Here is a 19,030-nt window from a genome sequence, read left to right as displayed (position 1 = left end):
TAAGATAAAAAAATCTATCAGTGGGCAATTTAAGAATATTCTTATATCATGATAATCTGAAAATAAAATAAATCTGTCAGTGGGCAATATAAGAATATATTTATGTCATGATAATCTGAAAATTAAATAAAAATAAAATAGAATAATACAATTTAAAAAAATATATCAGTGGGTAATATATGAAAACATTTATATCATAATCAGAAAACAAAATATTAGTGGGTGATACAAGAGTACATTTATACGAAAATAATTTGAAAATAAAAACAATACATTTAACAAGAACTTTTTATGACCGGGTGATATAGAAACTACCGAATAATAGTTGAATGAAAAAAAGTTTTCTTAATTTAAAACAGCATCCAAAGGAGAGGTAGCCCTATCAATAATTTACATTTAATGAAGAATAAAGTGTTTTTTTATTTTTTGGAAAATACAATTTTATCTGCCTGCATACATTTAGGTGAATAAACAGGGCTTCACTTCTTTTCATCCATACATGATATGCATTTTTTGTTATGCAAGACTAGGCATGTTTCAGCTAATGGTGGGGTGAAGAGTATTGATGTAGCTCACGCATTCACAGTCTGTACATACAGCAGTAAAATTTTGAGCTGTGGCTGGTGGGGTACCTGCAGGCGGTTCTTGCGCTGCAGGAGCTGGCTGTGGAGTAACTCTCTCTTCCTCACATCCCCGCTGAGCTCTTCCAACAGATCGTCAGCTTTCTCTTGGCCAAAAACTGAGCTGAGCAGATCACTCTTCACCTGGAGCAAACTCAAGCGTTCCTGGAGCTGCACGCTGTTTTTAAGTAACTTCTACAAAGAATAAAACAAAAGAAGAAAGAGCACACTCAATAACTTCAAAGAGAACGAAGCACTAACACTGAATTAAGGTGCCAGGATTAAGGCAAAAATCATAGAAAATGGTTAAAGCTGCAGTCCGTAACTTTTTTGGGTTAAAAATGATCCAAAATCAATAATTGAGCAAGTACATAACCAGCCAGTGTTCAAAACTATCACCTTACTTTAGCCCGATTCACAACGGTTAGCTTATAATAATGTTTTCTAATTTGAGTGGTACGGGTAGGTTTTCGTGGGAAATTCGAGCATGGCACTGCGGCATTACGTCATGTCTGTAAACATAAAGAAGTTGTCCCAGCTAGTAGGCTATCGCATGTGAGGATCCTGCAGGTGACAGATCGTTTTTAGTCTTTTCTCACAGCAGCTGGAATTATTAAATGTATCATTTTGATGGCGGATTGTAATCCAGAAAGTATTATGTGTTTATGAAACACATGTGAATGAAATGAAATTATATTCCAATTTTAAATGTGCTTCTGATTACAGATAGCCTGAGTTTACACAAGATTTGTATTTTAAAGAAAACCAGTTCGAAGGGAACATAGTTTGCTTTTTGGGTTAAAAGAATTGAAAGCATTGAATAGTGACAATGCTAATGTTGTTAACATTAATAATTTGAGAATAAAGTATAACAATAATAATAATTTGCACGGTTTGATGTGATATGAGCTAACCCGGGGCTCGACATTAACGCGTGTCTGCTTGTCCGGGACAAGTGAATGTTTTGGACGGGCAAGTGAAAGAGGAATTTACTTGCCCAATCGGACAAGTAACTTGAAAAAGTCAATACCAAAAACAATAATAACTGCCTTTATTTGTGATATAGCCTTTGTTATAGGGGTGTGCGATTATATATCGTTTGCGATAATTTTGTAATTGCTGTTTTAACGAGTATATATTGCAAGAATCAAACAAAACACACCTACAGAGTGCACGCATAATTACGTAAAGTCGTCTAGGTTAGACTAGCTCACGTGCATTCTTTCACTGCATGATTCAGTATTACAATTACAATGCATGAAGAATGATCAGAAAATTCAAGTGGGGAAGAAAATGTATGCATTTATATCATTTAATATAGTTAATATCACACGAAGTTCGAACGCCGTTTTTTTTTTTTTTGCTTCAAAAACCATCATGATTACAAATGTGATAACGGTTCAATAAACAAGAAGTTAAAATTAAGAGACTTACGTTTTAGACACCATATTGCCTGTTTTTGCTCTATTTCACCAACAAAAATAACTCCAAACATAGCCACAGCGCTGTTTTGCGTCTCTGAGCAACATGACGGTGTTTCGTGCCTGAATGAATCAACCCTTTAAATGATTCGGTTCAGTCGCAATGACTCACTTATTAACAGTGACTTGATGCCACCTACTGGTGGTTTTAATGTCACATTTACAGCATTTTTTTTTTTTAAATAATTTCAAATATCAGTATTCAACATTTTATGTATCAAAACATTATTTATTCATTTGTAACTGCAGGTTAAAGCATTCCATGTCCCTCAGAGCTGCATTAAACAGTGTGTAAATATATCTATTACACTTCAGATGCAGCTTCTGTGTTTCTGCTGCATTGCAAAGATGAATTTTGTTGATACTGATTTAATTTGTTTGGTAACAGCTCAAATGTCTTATTATACTAATTGACTGATTAAATTTAACTAATTAAATTTTTTTAAATCTAAGTTTGAAAATGATGAAAATTCATATATATATATATATATAAAGTAAATAGTATTTTATTAAGTTTACTATAAAATAATTGTATTTAATTCTAACTTTTTATTTTAAAATATAATAGTATTATCACACTTTATTATTTTGTTCATTATTTCATTTAAAAAGAAAAATCTAAATAAACTAAATGTGTTTTGTATAACTACAATAAATAAGTATATTTATAACTCAATTTAACTTAATTTTTTCTCTCCGGGCAAGTAACTTTTATACTCGGACAAGTAAATGACAAATTTACTTGTCCGAAGGACAACCACATGAGAATGCTTAATGTCAAGCCCTGTAACCGATCGTTAGATTTAATCACCATTGGTAGCGCGATTTATTGTAATGCTTTTTTCCTCACTTGGTCAGAACAAACATGGCAGACTTGTTACTTACTTCATCAGATGACAATATACGGTGAAAATTCTTATTTGGGTCATGTATTCCAAGACGTAGGCTAGAATCTGCGATTCGTAAGTACAGTATCCACAGTATCCACGCTGACAGACTGACACACATACTCCTCAAAACATTAGATTCATCCTCGCTGGAGCCATGCTGGAGTAATAATTCCGCACAGAGCTGCAATTCCAGGTTTTCAAACAGAGATGGCTACAAAGAGGCAGAACTTACGGACTGCAGCTTTAAATACAATATGATCATATCCATAACAGGTCGTAGCATAAACTCGATATATAACCTTTATTTTCTCAAAACAAAGTGTAAATCAGGTGTCAAAGTGCCTGTTTACACCTGGCCATTTCATGTGTTTTCGCTGATCGGATATCTATCTGATTTGTTCAAACGTTTCCATTTACACTTGGCCACATAAATGTGTCGTCGCAAAATGGATATAAATCAGATATTCAATTCCTGCGCTATATTTAAATTTAACAGGGTTCACGCCATTGAAATCAAAAGATAAGCGCTGCATTTTATTAATTATCAACTCGTTTCAAGATCAAAGACCGCAGTAGGAGAGTGTGCGGCATCAGCAATGGAAAGATAAGTTTGTCTTACTACTTTTAATGAAGATGACTGTGTGTGTGTCTGCGTTTACTTTCAGTTTGCGTGTCGGCTTGCTGAAGAGATTTTTATTTTTTTGCTCAGCTACACATCCGCGGCAATGAATGATGCATTAGCGCAGTCATATCTGACTATAATGTCATATAGCCTATAACATGCTCTCACACATTTATTATTTTAACATTTTGGGAGGAGTAAAATTTACATATGTGGTTTCAACAACCAGATGCATTTACACTTGTTCAGTTTCGCCTGGAATGCGGCCCAGACTACCTCCTGAAGTGGTTTGAGCGATCGGATTTATATCTGTCTTGAATGTGTTTTGGAGGGCATTTACACCTGGTCTTTTCACGATCGGATAGCCATCTGATCAGACAAAGCGCATGAAGTGACCAGGTGTAAACAGCCCCAAAAATACTGAACGGGAAAACATCACAACATTCAGAGTGAAAAAAAGGCTGACCTTCAATACCACTAAAATCTCTGCATCAGGGGTTCCGGGCTCAACAAAAACCCAAAATAAGAGAAATTCAAACTACAGTATCACACAGTAATGTTATTTAGCTGGCTAACATAAATGGTTTTGCATAATTGCAAGAACTACTTGACAACCCGGAAAGTAGCATCTAGACTGGGCTAAAAATTATAAATAAATTATAAACTGTTTTGCACTGTAAGCAATAATTTTTCATTAAGTGTGTTTATGAATCTATAGCTATCATGTTACAAAACTATACAGTTTCCAGCTATTATTGCAAATTAAAAAACATAATACATTATTTGTTAAATGTTTATTTATTTTTAATTAATTCATTACTTATTTTACATTTTTGGAGGGGGCCAGACTAGCAGATTTTTTTTTGTCCTGAAGTTAATATTTGCTCGGAATTATCTGATTCACATACAAGTCTGATCACAAATTGGTTATTTTCGTACAATTCATAATTACTTTTAAAAACTTGTTTTAGACGTACACTGCTGTTCAAAAGTTTGTTTTTAAACATTTTTGAAAAAAAGTCTCTCATGCTCATCAAGGCTGCATTTATTTGATCAAAAATACAGTAAAAACAGCAATATTGTGAAATATTTTTACAATTTAAAATGAATGTTTTCTATCCGAATATATTTTTAAAATGTAATTTATTCTTGTGATGGCTCAGGTGAATTTTTAGCAGCCATTACTCCAGTCTTCAGTGTCACATGATCATTTGAAATCATTCTAACATGCGGATTGGGTGCTGAAGAAAAAATTCTTATCAATGTTTAAAACTTGTTCTGCTCAATATTTTTGTGAAAACCATCACACATTTTTTTTTTTTTCCCCCCAAGGATTCTTTGATGAATTAAAAAGGTTAGCATTTATTTGAAACATAAAAATGTAGAATAATTTACCTCTATATGCTGCACGAGCAGTGCAATTTGGGAGAAATCAGTCACCTCGGCAGAGGCCTCCAGGACCTGAGAAACCACCTGACTCCATTGGCTGAAGTCATACAGAGGATCCTGCAGTATCTGCCGGAGAGCCATCTCGCTCTCTGAGGACAGCCTGAAAGATCTGCCTTTCACACTGCCACAGGAAACACAAAATAACTCTACTTAGTAGTCCTATACAGTGTGAGCTTATAGAGCTTTCAACAGATGGCTGCAACCAAACAACTGAATAAATAAATGCAGTAAACCCTGGGTGTAATGCACTAATTGTTTGAAGTGCTTACATTAGCACTCTTTTAGGGCTGGATACACATTGTTTACGGCTGACTAGACTTGTGTGACTGACATCACATCGACAGTAACACAATGAGGACGGAAACCTACATGACGAGCCTCCCATTGTGTCTGCATGACAGAATGTTTACCGATGACATTATCAATAGCTAATGATTAATAAAATATCCATCAAAGTATTTCTCCTTGGCTCATTCCTCCTTTGCCTGAGGCTCTTTGCGTGTGTGGTTGCTGCTCACCTCTGGTACTCTTTCACCACTGCTAGCATCTCATCAGACAGGCTTTTGGAGTCTTGTGGGAATCGGAATAGCTCTTTCAACCGGGATTTCAGCTCTTCCACCCTGGGCTCCTCTGCAATGAGCTTGTTGCGCACTCCCTGTAATGTGGACATATGTGGAGAACTAATCAATGAAACGAGTACACACATACTGTGTTTGAAGGCAGCTCATTCAAGCATGGCATTAACGCAGAATTTCTCCACATGTGGTCCAGACAGCTTTCATTGATCTAAAAAAGATTTTCATCCTTGTTGGTTTTCCCCCACTGCTTACAGCAAACTTCATCTAATTAGTTACTTTGATGGATTGAAATAAAGTGTACACACATACACACGTGTTCTGAAATATCTTAAAAGTTTTTTCCTTACTCAATGATTCAATCGTTTCACGATTGTCATTTAATAATGAAACATAAAATGCATAACACAGGGCTCGACATTAACGCTTGTCCGGGACAAGTGAATGTTTTGGACGGGCAAGTGAAAGAGGAATTTACTTGCCCAATCGGACAAGTAACTTGAAAAAGTCAATACCAAAAACAATAATAACTGCCTTTATTTGTGATATAGCCTTTGTTATAGGGGTGTGCGATTATATATCATTTGCGATAATTTCGTAATTGTTGTTTTAACGAGTATATTGCAAGAATCAAACAAAGAGTGCACGCATAATTACGTAAAGTCATCTAGGTTAGACTAGCTCACGTGCATTCTTTCACTGCATGATTCAGTATTACAATTACAATGCATGAAGAATGATCAGAAAATTCAAGATATGGGGGAGGAAAATGTATGTATTTATATCATTTCATATAGCTAATATCACACGAAGATCGAACGCTGTTTTTTTTTTTTGCTTCAAAAATCATCATGATTACAAATGTGATAACAGTTCAATAAACAAGAAGTTAACATTAAGAGACTTACGTTTTAGACACCATATTGCCTGTTTTTGCTCTATTCACCAACAAAAATAACTCCAAACACAGCCACAGTGCTGTTTTGCGTCTCTGAGCAACATGAAGGTGTTTTGTGCCTGAATGAATCAACCCTTTAAATGATTCGGTTCAGTCGCAATGACTCACTTATTAACAGTGACTTGATGCCACCTACTGGTGGTTTTAATTTCACATTTACAGTATTTAAAAAAAAAAAATAATTAATTTCAAATATCAGTATTCAACGTTTTATGTATCAAAACATTATTTATTCATTTGTAACTTCAAGTTAAAGCATTCCATGTCCCTCAGAGCTGCATTAAACAGTGGGTAAATATATCTATTACACTTCAGATGCAGCTTCTGTTTCTTCTGCATTGCAAAGATGAATTTTGTTGATACTGATTTCATTTGTTTGGTAACAGCCCAAATGTCTTATACTAATTGACTGATTAAATTTAACTAAATTAAAACTTTTTAAATTTAAGTTTGAAAATGATGAAAATTATATTTATATATATATATAAGTAAATATTAGCATTTTATTTTTAAGTTTACTATAAAATAATTGTATTTGTATTTAATTCTAACTTATTTTAAAATGACAGTGGAGAGCAGACAGGAAGCGAAGTGGGAGAGGGGATGGGATTAGGAAAGGTCCTCAAGCCTGGATTCGAACTCGGGACGCCTGTAACACAATGGCGTTATATGTCGGCACACTTGCCAACTAGGCTATCGGCACGGACTAAAGTAATAATTTTAAACCACAATATTGTCAACAATATCTAAAATGATCTAAAATGCTATTTTTACCACATAGGCCAATTTTATTCCATAATATAGGATTAACTGTAAATACAACCTTTGATGCCATTTTTGCTAATGATGTTTCAATCATAGACACTACTAAAGCATCTCAACGACTAATAAATCGAATTTAGATAGAAAAGGTGGATAGCATATAATGAAGCCCTATACCAATGTCTACTGCAGTTAGTGAATAAGATTCAGGTCATTTGCACTAAAATACAGTATACAAAGTGTCAAAACTTCATAGTGAATTTGGAGGTATGCCACACTACTACTCTTCCAAAAACAACATGTAGAATTAGTTTTACTACGGCTCAAATTACTGTCTCACCCCACAGGAATTTACCTAAGGCATTCTCTAAATCACCGTAGTTATCATGTGCTGTCACAAAAATATGCTGGGTGTATCCTACAAGAAGTCATCAGAAGACTATTTGGAAGTGGTGAGAGAGACAAACAGAGTGCTAACCGTGTGCGTCTTCCATTGAGCTACCATGTTTTCCTCAGTCCTCTCTCCATCCCTGCTTTCCAGATCACTGCTAAGGTTCTGGACCAAGGTTCGAAGCTGCTCCAGGTCCGTCCACAGCTCCTTACAACGGTTTGAATACTCGCTCTCAGAATCCAGTGAGCTCTGGAGCTCTTCCTGATTCTCCAGCAGTGCTTGGCGTAACCTCTGCCAGGCCTGCCTCAACTCTCCATCTCTTTTGTGATCTTCTCTGCACCTGCTGGAGACGTGTTGGCCTTCACAGCTTCAGACAGGTTTTCAATGTGCTGGAGAGTGAGCTCTTCTTTGGCTATACTAGCGTCCAGTTCCTGATAGAAGTTGGATGAGTAGAAAATAATGAATTATTTATAATTAATTTCACAAATTCATTTCACTATCAAATTAATTACAGGGCCATATCATTTTTTAAATCATTTCGTTTTGGTCTCACATTTTACTTGTCATTAGTTATGGTGAGTCCACACCATGAAACTGTTCACGTCTTTGTCAAACGCTGACCGTTGTCATATAAAAATATATGCAAAATGTGTGAAAGTCAGGTCAAGTTTATTAATACAGCAATTTTCAAAATACATATTGTTTTAAAGTAGCTTTACAGTAAATCATTCCCTAATCCCCAGTGAGAAAGTTAAACACGACTGTGGAAAAGAAAGAAACAACATAGGATAGAGGCAGTGAGGGAGGATAGCTTGACAAATTTTATGATAGTTGATGTTTTTCTTTTTTAATATTGAATTCTAGATGAATTAATAGAGAAATTAATGTAATGAAGTACCTTCCTGTCAACAACAAGGTCTTTTAGCGTGTTAATGTTACTATGGAAACAAAGAATGAGTCCAAGGATGTGCACAGCTCATAGATTTATTAAACCTGATGAGACCATTAAACACAAACTGGAGTATATTATAGTGATAGCATTCTATAGCATCATTTCTAGCATTATATTACAATTAATATAAAGCATTTATTTTACTGCCTCCTCACTACCTGGCAGGTTCTTAACACAGAATTGGTGTTTATTCATTATTAATCACAAAGTCTTTTTTTTTACATCTGAAGTTGCAAAACATGGTTTATTTAACTGAAGTTCTGTAAGTTACATCATGTTTACATGATGTACTAGATTTCACATAGTACTAGTCATAGTAATCAGATTTGTCATATGACCCTTTAATACAGTAGCCCGAAGTGAAAACGAGGACACAAATTAGCAAGTACTCAGCTAAACTGGAATGACTTCACAGTTTGACTTCCAAAACAGGAATGATTTTCCCAGTTGACCATTCTGACCTCCCCTCCCCCAAATAAGTAGGTCATTGTACCTGCAGGGCTTTCAGCCTATTTTGCGTCGTATCCTCCATGTCGCTGAAACGGATGACTTCTTCTGTTTTAGACATCAGCCAGGTTTGAAATTTATCAATGCAACTTTGGTACTGCTGGTGCTCCTCTGCTATTTTCTGTGCCAATGTTAATCTTTCCTGCATGCATTTATATATAAAAAAAAAAAAACACAAGTAAATAAAACAAAAATCATATATTTGACATAATACTATTTTCAATTTGATGATCTTGATTTATTCTGCAGGTAACAGCAATAAATTAATGATGTCTTAAGAATTATAATATAGGTTAAATAATAAATTATACACCACCATTCAAGTTAAAAAAAAAAAAAATCCAGCAAGGATGCATTAAATTGCTTACAACATTTCTATTTCAAATTAATAAAAGATTTATATTTCAAATAAATGGAGTTTCGTATTAAAAATGCAAACGGTTATTTTAAATTGTAATATTTTAGTTTTACTGTATATAAATGCAAAAAGGCTTTCAAATAACAATAAAAATTTTTACTGACCCCAAATTTTAGAAAGGTAGAGTTATTTTCACAAATATCTAGAGTCCCTTAATAATTAATTATTTCATAATAACTATAAAAGTGTAACACAAGCTACAACCTGTCAGTGACAGCAATGGAGGAACTAAAAAACTTATTGAGACTAGATCTTTTGAATGCCAGTCACGAGTGACTGTATAAAAAACAAATTAGAAGACAGAAGATTAAAAGGCTGTTTTAACTTATTTAACATGCTGAACAACCTTATAAAACATTAACAATACAATACAGCTTCAAAAGGTTTCCAATCCTTTAAATGCAGCATTTTAATGTAGAACAAAGGCATTACCTTCAAAACTCGAAAACATTCTGAAATGAGTCACCACATAAATTCATTCAGGCTGTTTGGTTGCCAGTGATAAGAAAAGGAAACACAAGGTTTACCTGTGCTCGGTCTCGAATGTGGTAATAGGCATCTTGAAGACCCTGCTGGGCCTTCTCATCTACGCTAGAGTCTTCGATGCGGTTGAACAAGGCTGCAGCCTCATCCAGAAGCCTCTCCTTAAACTGAGCCTGGGCTTGAATGTCACTGTGAAGGACCCGCAGATGATCCACCTGCCACAGCTTTTCTTGGAGACCCAGTTGCATCTCAAGCAGGGGCTCCAGAGACCTGTGCATCTTCTCCAACCACATCCCAAACTCCTCATGGGCCTTCAGGTATTCACTCCAGTGCAGCCACACCCACTCGATACGACTGGCAGAGGGGCATAAAAATAATAAAATTAATAAATACATTTTCAGATGTAAAGATACACAGCATTTCCCATTGTTCTCTATATAATTATAAGGTATAACTTTTTTTCATTTATATATATACACACATACACATATATATGAGGTGGGTGCTGCTTTAGTGGCGACCGGCAGAAGGTGGTTTGTTGCACGTGCCGTTCCATGTATACTAGATAAAGTTAATTTTGGGGAGAGTTAATCTTTGGACACGAGGTCGTCCGGTTTTTATGCGGATATGGATGTGTTTTATTTGATTATTTGGATGAGTATTATCAGCGGAGTGATGTGTCACCGGCCTGACAAATCAAACAGACTTCGGTATTCCCGGGAGTTCTTACCCTGGTTTAGTTGGACGTATCGTGACTTGGACGAGCAGGTGGACGACAGTTTGGATTGTATCCTGGCTTGTTCCGATTCGGATATAAAGCTTCGGAGTCAGGCAAATGGCCTTGTCGAGGAGAGGCCTTCGAAGGAGCCACGGATCAGGAAACGGGGAAAGAAAGGAGGAGTTCGAGTGCGAAAACTATACAACTATACTTCTGGCGAACGTCCAATCTTTGAAGAATAAGGTTGATGAACTACAGGCTAATATTCGTCATCTTCGAGAGTATAAAAATGCTTGCATCCTGGCATTGACTGAGACATGGCTTACTCCCCAGGACATGTATTCCTCACTGGTGCTAGATGGGTTTGATTCACCTGCTCGCCTGAATCAGGACAGTGAGGTAACGGGGAAAAACCAGGGTGGAGGTGTTTGTCTGTACATCAATCGAAGGTGGTGTACAAACATAACTGTGAGAGAAAGAATATGCTCTCCTGATATCGAACTGTTGTCTGTGTCACTAATGCCTGGCTCACACTATAGGATTTTTTGCCCAATTTAGCCCCGATTTCCCCCTCCCGAGAATCGGAGGGAAAATCTTGTCGAGCACCTTGATCGGTCCCGATGTTCGGCGTGGATTATCTGGTAATGTGAGGCATTCACCGATAGAACTTTGCACCTCCCGATCTTCTAGCACACAAATCGGGGCCGCGCCGTTCATATCAAACATGTTTGATATTTAGGATTTAAATCGGGATGATGACGGCTATATGATTACGTCAGCACTTATAACAGCCAATGAGCGACCGCAAAACAGCTGCTGTACGGCTCCATTGAATAGTGGAAACAGTGGAAACTGCTTCTTGAAGTTTTGTAGTAACACGATTGTCTGTATAATACGTCTAACACATATCACAACCGATAAGGAGAAAGAGAAGCACTGGGGTGAAATCGCCACGAGCTGCTGCTTGAGATCACGTGAGGCGCTCCCTCTGGCATGATAATCTTAATAATATCTTGTAGTGTGTGATGCGCCATGAATTTCAAATTTTGTAGTGTGTGCATGTTTAAGATTTGAGGGAAGATAATCTGCAAAGATTCTCCTTATGTGTGTGCTGCAACCAGATTTCATAATCGGTTAGGATTTTAAAACTCCTGTAGTGTGAGCCTGACTTAAGACCCTTCTATTTACCAAGGGAATTTCCACAGATTTTTATTACTGTTGTTTACATCCATCTGAAAGCGAACAGTAAATCTGCTGCTGAAACTGTTAGTAAAGTTTTATCAAATTTGAAACTAATTTCACCGGATGCTCTGAACTTTGTTCTCGAGGATTTTAATAATTGTGATCTAAAGAAGACATTATGTGATTTTTATCAGTATGTAAATTGCCACACGAGATATGATAAGACTTTGGACCTTTGTTATGGATCGATAAAGGAGTTAAAAAAGGCTGTGAGAGTTCAAATAAATAAGGATAAAATTGAGAAACAGTTAAGTGGCAATAACTTAAGAACAGCCTGGCAAGGCATGAAAGCAATGGCGGGGTGTAAAGAAGAGATATTAAATTGAAGGGATTCAGTTCTGCAAAACAGTTTGCCAAGGAACTCAACACATTTTATTTAAGGTTTGATGATAATGATTTTAAGTCAGAAATTGACTTTTTAAAACGAGATCTAGCATCTAGCCAATTTTTTAATATTAGTATGATTCAGGTTAAAGGACTTTTCCAGAGAGTTAATACTAAAAAAAGTCGCAGTCCTGATAACATCGGAGGTAGGGTGTTACATACATGTGCTGAACAGATGTGTGAAATATTTCAATACATTTTTTCCCAGTCTCTTATGTTACAAAGAGTTCCTGAAATTTGGAAAAAATCTATTATAGTCCCTGTAGACAAGACAAGGTCTCCATAGGAGCTAAATGATTTCAGGCCGGTAGCTCTTACTTCGTTAGTTACGAAGTGTCTTGAGAAAGTAGTTAAAGATGAAATTTTACAGCAATCAAAAGATAGACTTGATCCACTGCAGTTTGCATTTAGACAGGGCAGGGGAGTCGAGGATGCTAATCTTACATTATTGAATTATCTGTCTAGTCACTTGGAAAGGCCTAAGACCCATGCTAGATTGTTATTTATTGATTTCTCTTCTGCTTTTAACACTATGAAGCCACATTTGTTGGTAGAGAAATTAATTTCTCATTTTAATTTGGATCTTAATATTTCTGGATGGATTTTGGATTTTTTAGTAGGACGTCTTCAGTGTGTTAGAGTCAATGGTGTTCTTTCTGACCGATTTTCTCTTCAGTTGAATGTTAATAAAACAAAGGATATGGTGATTGATTACAGGAGGTTTTCTCCTAGCCTCTGGATGACAACAATTAAAGGTTTGGACATTGAAATTGTTGATACACATAAATATTTGGGGGTAGTCATAGATAATAAGTTGACTTTCCAACCCAACTCCTTGGCTGTCGGTAAAAAGGTTCAACAAAGATTGTTTTTTCTGAGGAAATTAAAATCTTTTAGTGTTTGCTCTTCTATGGTGTCACTGTTTTACAAACAATTTATTGAATCTGTCCTTTCCTTTTGCATTGTAGCATGGTATGGTAACTTGAGTCTGTCAAATAAGAATAGGTTGGGTAGCCTTGTGAAGGTGGCAGGCAAGATTATCGGTGGTAATCAAACTGTGCCTAGTGACATTTACCAAAATTCTGTTGTTAAGAAAGCCCAGGTCATTCTCTGTACTATTAACCACCCACTACATACTGAGTTTCAGATGTTGCCATCAGGCCGTCGTTTTAGAGTTCCTGTATGCAGGACGAAAAGAACTAAAGATTCATTTGTTACTGTGGCCATTAAGTTATTGAATAAGTCTGGTGGGGAGGAGAATGTATTGGTACCCAAAATTTATGAACTTGAGTAACGCTATATGTATGTATGTGTACATTGTATGCTTTTATGGGGGTAATGGTTATGTGTGCATGGATATGGTTAGTGTATTGGCACTTTGCTGCAATCTTAGTTTCCCTACGGAACAATAAAGTTGAGTCTGGTATATATATATATATATATATATATTTGGAGTGTCAACGCTAACACGTTAACGCATGCGATTAATCAAAAAAATTTAACGCGTTACTATTTTTTTTAAATGCAAATTAATCGTTTAATAAGGTTTGACCACAACTTCTTGCCGTCATCGCAGCGCGGAAGGTTATCTATCATTGTGTGATGAGGGTACAGCGATCCAGTGTTGCCAGGGTAACGGCACAAGTGGGCTATTTTGAAAATACAGTCGCGGGAAAAATTACAGAGCTGTGGGTTGCGGTTTTTTGTGCTACTTTTATAATGTACCGCGGCCTCCCAAAGTGTATATAGCAGGGCCGTAACCACCATAGACATTGAGGGGGACAAGTCCCCCCCCAATAATTAGAAACTGCCAAATGTCCCCCCCAATATTTGAAATTCTTGCACTCATCTGCTGTCCACCATTACGCAGCGCTCTTGTTAGGATGATTAAAAAAGCTTTAAAAAGTAACATTTTAAGTCTGTTCTGCCTCAGCGGGCTAACAGCGCTCGTCAATGTCAAAATAATTGAACTGGCCAATCAAATCAAAGTAGGCGGGGTTTAGAGTTCACAGATGCTGAGCGCGCCGCGAAGATTGAAAACATTGAAAGAGAGCGAGGTAAGATGGAAGCTGCAAATCATTTAATGTTAGTCAACTGTTGAAATGTTAAATGACCGACAGTTATATTCAGTGAAGCAAATTACTCAGCTTTTTTCTCAAATATGTCCATTTTGAGAGAGAGAGAGAGAGAGAGAGAGAGAGAGAGAGAGAGACAGAATGTGCGTGTGTTAATTATCTGCATCTGTTTGTCTGTCCCTACAAACAATGAAACTTTGAATTTAGTTCTACTTCAAAAACACGTTGTTGCTGAGAAATATAATGTAGCGATTCAGTATGGAAACTATTTTATTACAATACAAGTCGCGGGGTAACGTTAGTGTTGACAAGTTTCTGTGTGCGAGTAATGTGTGTGCTTGCGTCAATTAAAGCATATAAGGCGTTTCTTCAACTAGGGACACTTTTAGCCTTGTGAATTTGAATAAAAAACTTGTTCAAAAGTCATGTAACACAGTCTTATAAGTTTAAATAATTTGTCTAGTTTTAAGGTCTGTAAGAGGACAAACTTAGATTACAAGAGAAAGTGTTAATATTTTACATTTTTTCCAACCTGCAATGAACAAATGTCATTTCCACCACATCTCAATATACAGCTGTTATTTAAAAATAGAATAACTTATGCCACTCAAGAATTGTAACTAGTTTTACCAGTTTTTCCACAATGTACAATAATTATACATTTGTCAATGAGATAAATTAACTGCCCTAAGGACCAAATGCTGAACTGTACACCTGCCACACTCTGAAATTTAATATTGATTTGGGTAAGAGCTCATTAGAAAATAAATATAACTTAAATAACTTGAATTTTTATATTAAGTAGAGCATGATCTCATAAATTGTGGATACATTTTTAATGTGTGATTTTTTTTTTTTTTTAAATATGTGTGGTGATGGAAATGACAGGGTGTTGTGGAAGTGACAATGAATTAACATGAATATAGAGAAAAAGTAGAGATATTTATTAGAAAAAGTCTTGAACTCATCACAGTCATTAAACTCAATTTACAAAGTCATTAAACATATCAATTGTACTTTGTAACCATAAATGTCATTTCCACCACAGAGGCAGTGTGGTGGAAATGACATTTCTGTAGTTTGTTTTTTGTTTTTTTTTGTGAAAAAATGGAAGATAGCTTCACTGATTGGCTAGGGGTGTGCGATTATGACGATTTTTGATCGTGAAAGATAAAAATGTCTCCACGATCTGCTTTTGGAGAAATATCACTATTTTCATTGTTGAAGTTTAAAAGTCTGGGTGTGCAACAAGGAGAAAACAGTGATTTTGATACCTATAAGGAGGTTGAAAAGTATGAAAAAATCATATTAGAAAGCTAGTAAAAAGTTTTTAAAGTGGTTTTATTGTTAGTTTGACAAAGAAAGAGGAATTTGTCCAAAATTATATGTATTTTTAAAAATATGACCAAAGAACATAAAAGTGCCCATATATATATATATATATATATATATATAATTGGTCCCCCCCAATGTTCAAGACATGGTTACGGCCTTGGTATATAGACAAATAAAAATGAAAATAGATCCTTTTACTAATGTGTATTATACTTGGAATGAATACCTGGCAACTTAAGAACGGAGAGGCGGTTGTAACATCACAAACAACGTGAGTTTCAGCAGAGCACACATGTTAAGGCTTTTACACAGCAGAAATAAACATGACAACAGCCTCTATAGATTATATAAGATAATAAACACACAATTACGATAGATATGGTCTGTATGTGATTTTCTGGAGTTGAATGTGTACATCTATGCTAATTTGTGCAGCGATATAAAAGGCTAAACGACCGTAAACGACCAAATTCCACATGTGATCGTAAAAGGAAGTTATTACAAACACTCGATGGTGGTTTGAAGTGAGTTTTGAGTAAAAGTGTACTATTAATCTCATAAATTGTCTTATGAAGCATGATGCTAATATTAGCTCTAATGCACCTGCAGAACAGGTCCAGTTCTTCTTCATAATGCATTTTGTCATAATACTTCACGTAAGGTCGCAAGAAAATATTTTGTTGTATTTATTTAGAAATACTTTTGATAATAGTTGGGTAAATGTATACTGGGATTGAAGCGATGTGGCTTGGTAAATGTTTTATTGCTAGTTTAAAGGCTGATAATGGCTAAATAAAAAAAGAATAATGATAAAAGAATAATAAGGATTATGTCTCATACCTGGCGGAGGTGTGAAAGGTTCTGTTTCCTTAAACTAGTTTGTCATGCATTTCTTTTTCAACACATTTACAGGTAAATCCTAGTATTTTAAAATTGCGATTAATCATGATTAATCACAGCCCGTGACTGTGATTAACGCGATTACATTTTTTCATCGATTGACAGCACTAATATTGTATAAAATAAATATGGAATAATTACATATTTGTATTATTACACAGTTTTTATTTTATAGATAGATAGATAGATAGATATAGATAGATATAGATAGATGACTGTAGTAATATAGCATCACAGTGACTATATGCAAATGCTTTTAATATAGCTATACACTTTTATACATATGATCTACTTCTGGACAAAGCTTGTACCTGTGACAATGAATGATGTACGTTGACGTCTCCTCCCAGAGTGCTTTTATATCTTTGAGTTTCGAAAGAGTCTGATTCTTCATCTCTTCATCTCCATTTCGAAGCAGAGCTTCAGAAGCCACCAACACCCTGTCCATCTTTACATGGCCTTCAGGCTCTGAGCAATGAATTTTCTTTACAACAAATGGAAATTTTAAATCGATGAGTCTGTATATCTCTTGTGAAACTGTCTCAAAAGCTTTCGTGAAATTAAAATGAGAAACTGAGATGGCTCTATTTCAATCAGACCATGCCCTCAATAGGACAAAGGTCAAGGAAAGTCTCACCTCTGTTTCATGGAGCCTGACCTCCAGTGCTGATCTTGGTCCTTGGGTGTTATCGTTTTGCTTAAGCCTCTCCTGGACGGCCTGCATCCAGGAAAGAGCTTCCGCCAAACATTCCCTGAACTCATGCTGCTCTTGCTGGGTCATTAGGTTAGGGCTGACCTAATGCAAAAATACATTTTCTAAATTCAAAAACAGCTGTGAAAACAGCCTGTGTCATAAAAAACATTCATTTTAATCACTTAAAGCAGATTCTTTTATCCAAAGTGTCTCTGGAGGCCAACTGGCAAATCCAAAGGCAGGTCTGTTCACTGGTAACACCCCTGGGCAGCTATTTAGTCACACAAGCGCAGCTCAATCTAACTTGAATGGTGAAAGTCTGAAATCTGGTCAAAATTGTGTCTATAACATTTCAAATTTGGAATATAGTTTGAATAACAATGGTATCATAAACTGTGTTTCTTTATCTCTAATCGACCAGCTAATGCACATTCTGGAGTAAACAAACAAGCGATTGCCTCTTTGAACTAAAAGGAGGGATTTTCCATTCCTAAAGCTGCTATTCTGAGCACTGTAATGCCCCCAACAAAAAGTGATTGATTAGCATTACAATTTCTCCTATTTGTATATACTACCATTCAAAAGTTTGGGGTCTGTAAGACTTTTTAAGGAAATTAATAGGCCTACTTTTAATATGCTGTTTAAAATTGACAGCAAAGACATTTATAATCTTACAAAAGATTTCTGTTTCAAAAAATGCTGTTCTTTTTAACTTTCCATCAAATAATCAGTTAAAAATCATCACAGTTTTCTAAAAATATTTAGTAGCGCATCTGTTTTCAACATTGATGATAATTTAAGAAGCACTAAGTCAGCATATTGATTTGTGAAGGATCATGTGACACTGAAGCTGAAATATATATTAAATACATTAAAAATAGTTACTCTGAAATATAATAAATAGTTACTGTTTTTACTGTATTTTTAAGCAGCTTTGGTGAGCATAAGAGACTTATTCTTTCTAAAAAGAAAATATTATCCCAAACCTTTGAATGGTAGTGTATATAATACATAAATACTGTATCTCCACTCCTTAAAAATGTCTCTAGTAGACAATGCAAAGTCATAGGTTTGATTTCAAGGAGACACATATACTAAAAGATGTATGCCTCATCTTGAATACATGAAGACAAACTTCAAACTTAAGTACCCCTTAAGCAACTTCTCATAAAAAAAACTAAACTGGTAACCACAATTTTTTGCTACAATACCATTGTTATTGCCAAAAAAAACCTTCATTTGGTATCACTGCCATTTAAAAATCAAATTAAACAAAACAGTATGACAGAAAAAGCAGCAGAATAAACACGACAGCATCTTACCGTGTTGGAAGGAAATCCCATACAAATATAAAAACTCTAGACAGTTTTATAGTAGTACCAACAAACTGTAGTAATTACGTGAACTTGGCAGGCTTGCTGTGCTCACAAATGGTGACAGTTCATGAATCACCCCTGGCAGCTGGTTTGAAGCAAACACCTTTTGGTTACCAGCCAATATTAGTAACCACCAATCCACTCCACCCTACAGCGCAATGTTCAAAACCCTGAACACCAGCAATACTACTGCATAAC

At 35.6% G+C, this 19,030-nt stretch overlaps 1 protein-coding gene across 1 annotated transcript in view; it reads right to left on the bottom strand.

The window, feature by feature from the left end:
* The window catches only part of syne3 (spectrin repeat containing, nuclear envelope family member 3), a 35,115-nt gene that overhangs the window by 14,970 nt on the left and 1,115 nt on the right, over positions 1-19,030 (bottom strand). Inside the window, 9 exon segments of the mRNA XM_058749133.1 lie at positions 633-815; positions 5,009-5,183; positions 5,581-5,717; positions 7,836-8,062; positions 8,065-8,179; positions 9,194-9,349; positions 10,153-10,462; positions 17,074-17,246; positions 17,400-17,558. Of these exon segments, the coding sequence (XP_058605116.1) occupies positions 633-815; positions 5,009-5,183; positions 5,581-5,717; positions 7,836-8,062; positions 8,065-8,179; positions 9,194-9,349; positions 10,153-10,462; positions 17,074-17,246; positions 17,400-17,543 (1,620 nt within the window). The 5' untranslated portion in view covers positions 17,544-17,558.

Source organism: Onychostoma macrolepis, chromosome 17, assembly GCF_012432095.1.
Source record: "Onychostoma macrolepis isolate SWU-2019 chromosome 17, ASM1243209v1, whole genome shotgun sequence".
Lineage (NCBI taxonomy): Eukaryota > Metazoa > Chordata > Actinopteri > Cypriniformes > Cyprinidae > Onychostoma > Onychostoma macrolepis.
Note: the sequence above shows the minus strand (reverse complement) of the source record. Positions and strands in the feature narration are given on the sequence as shown.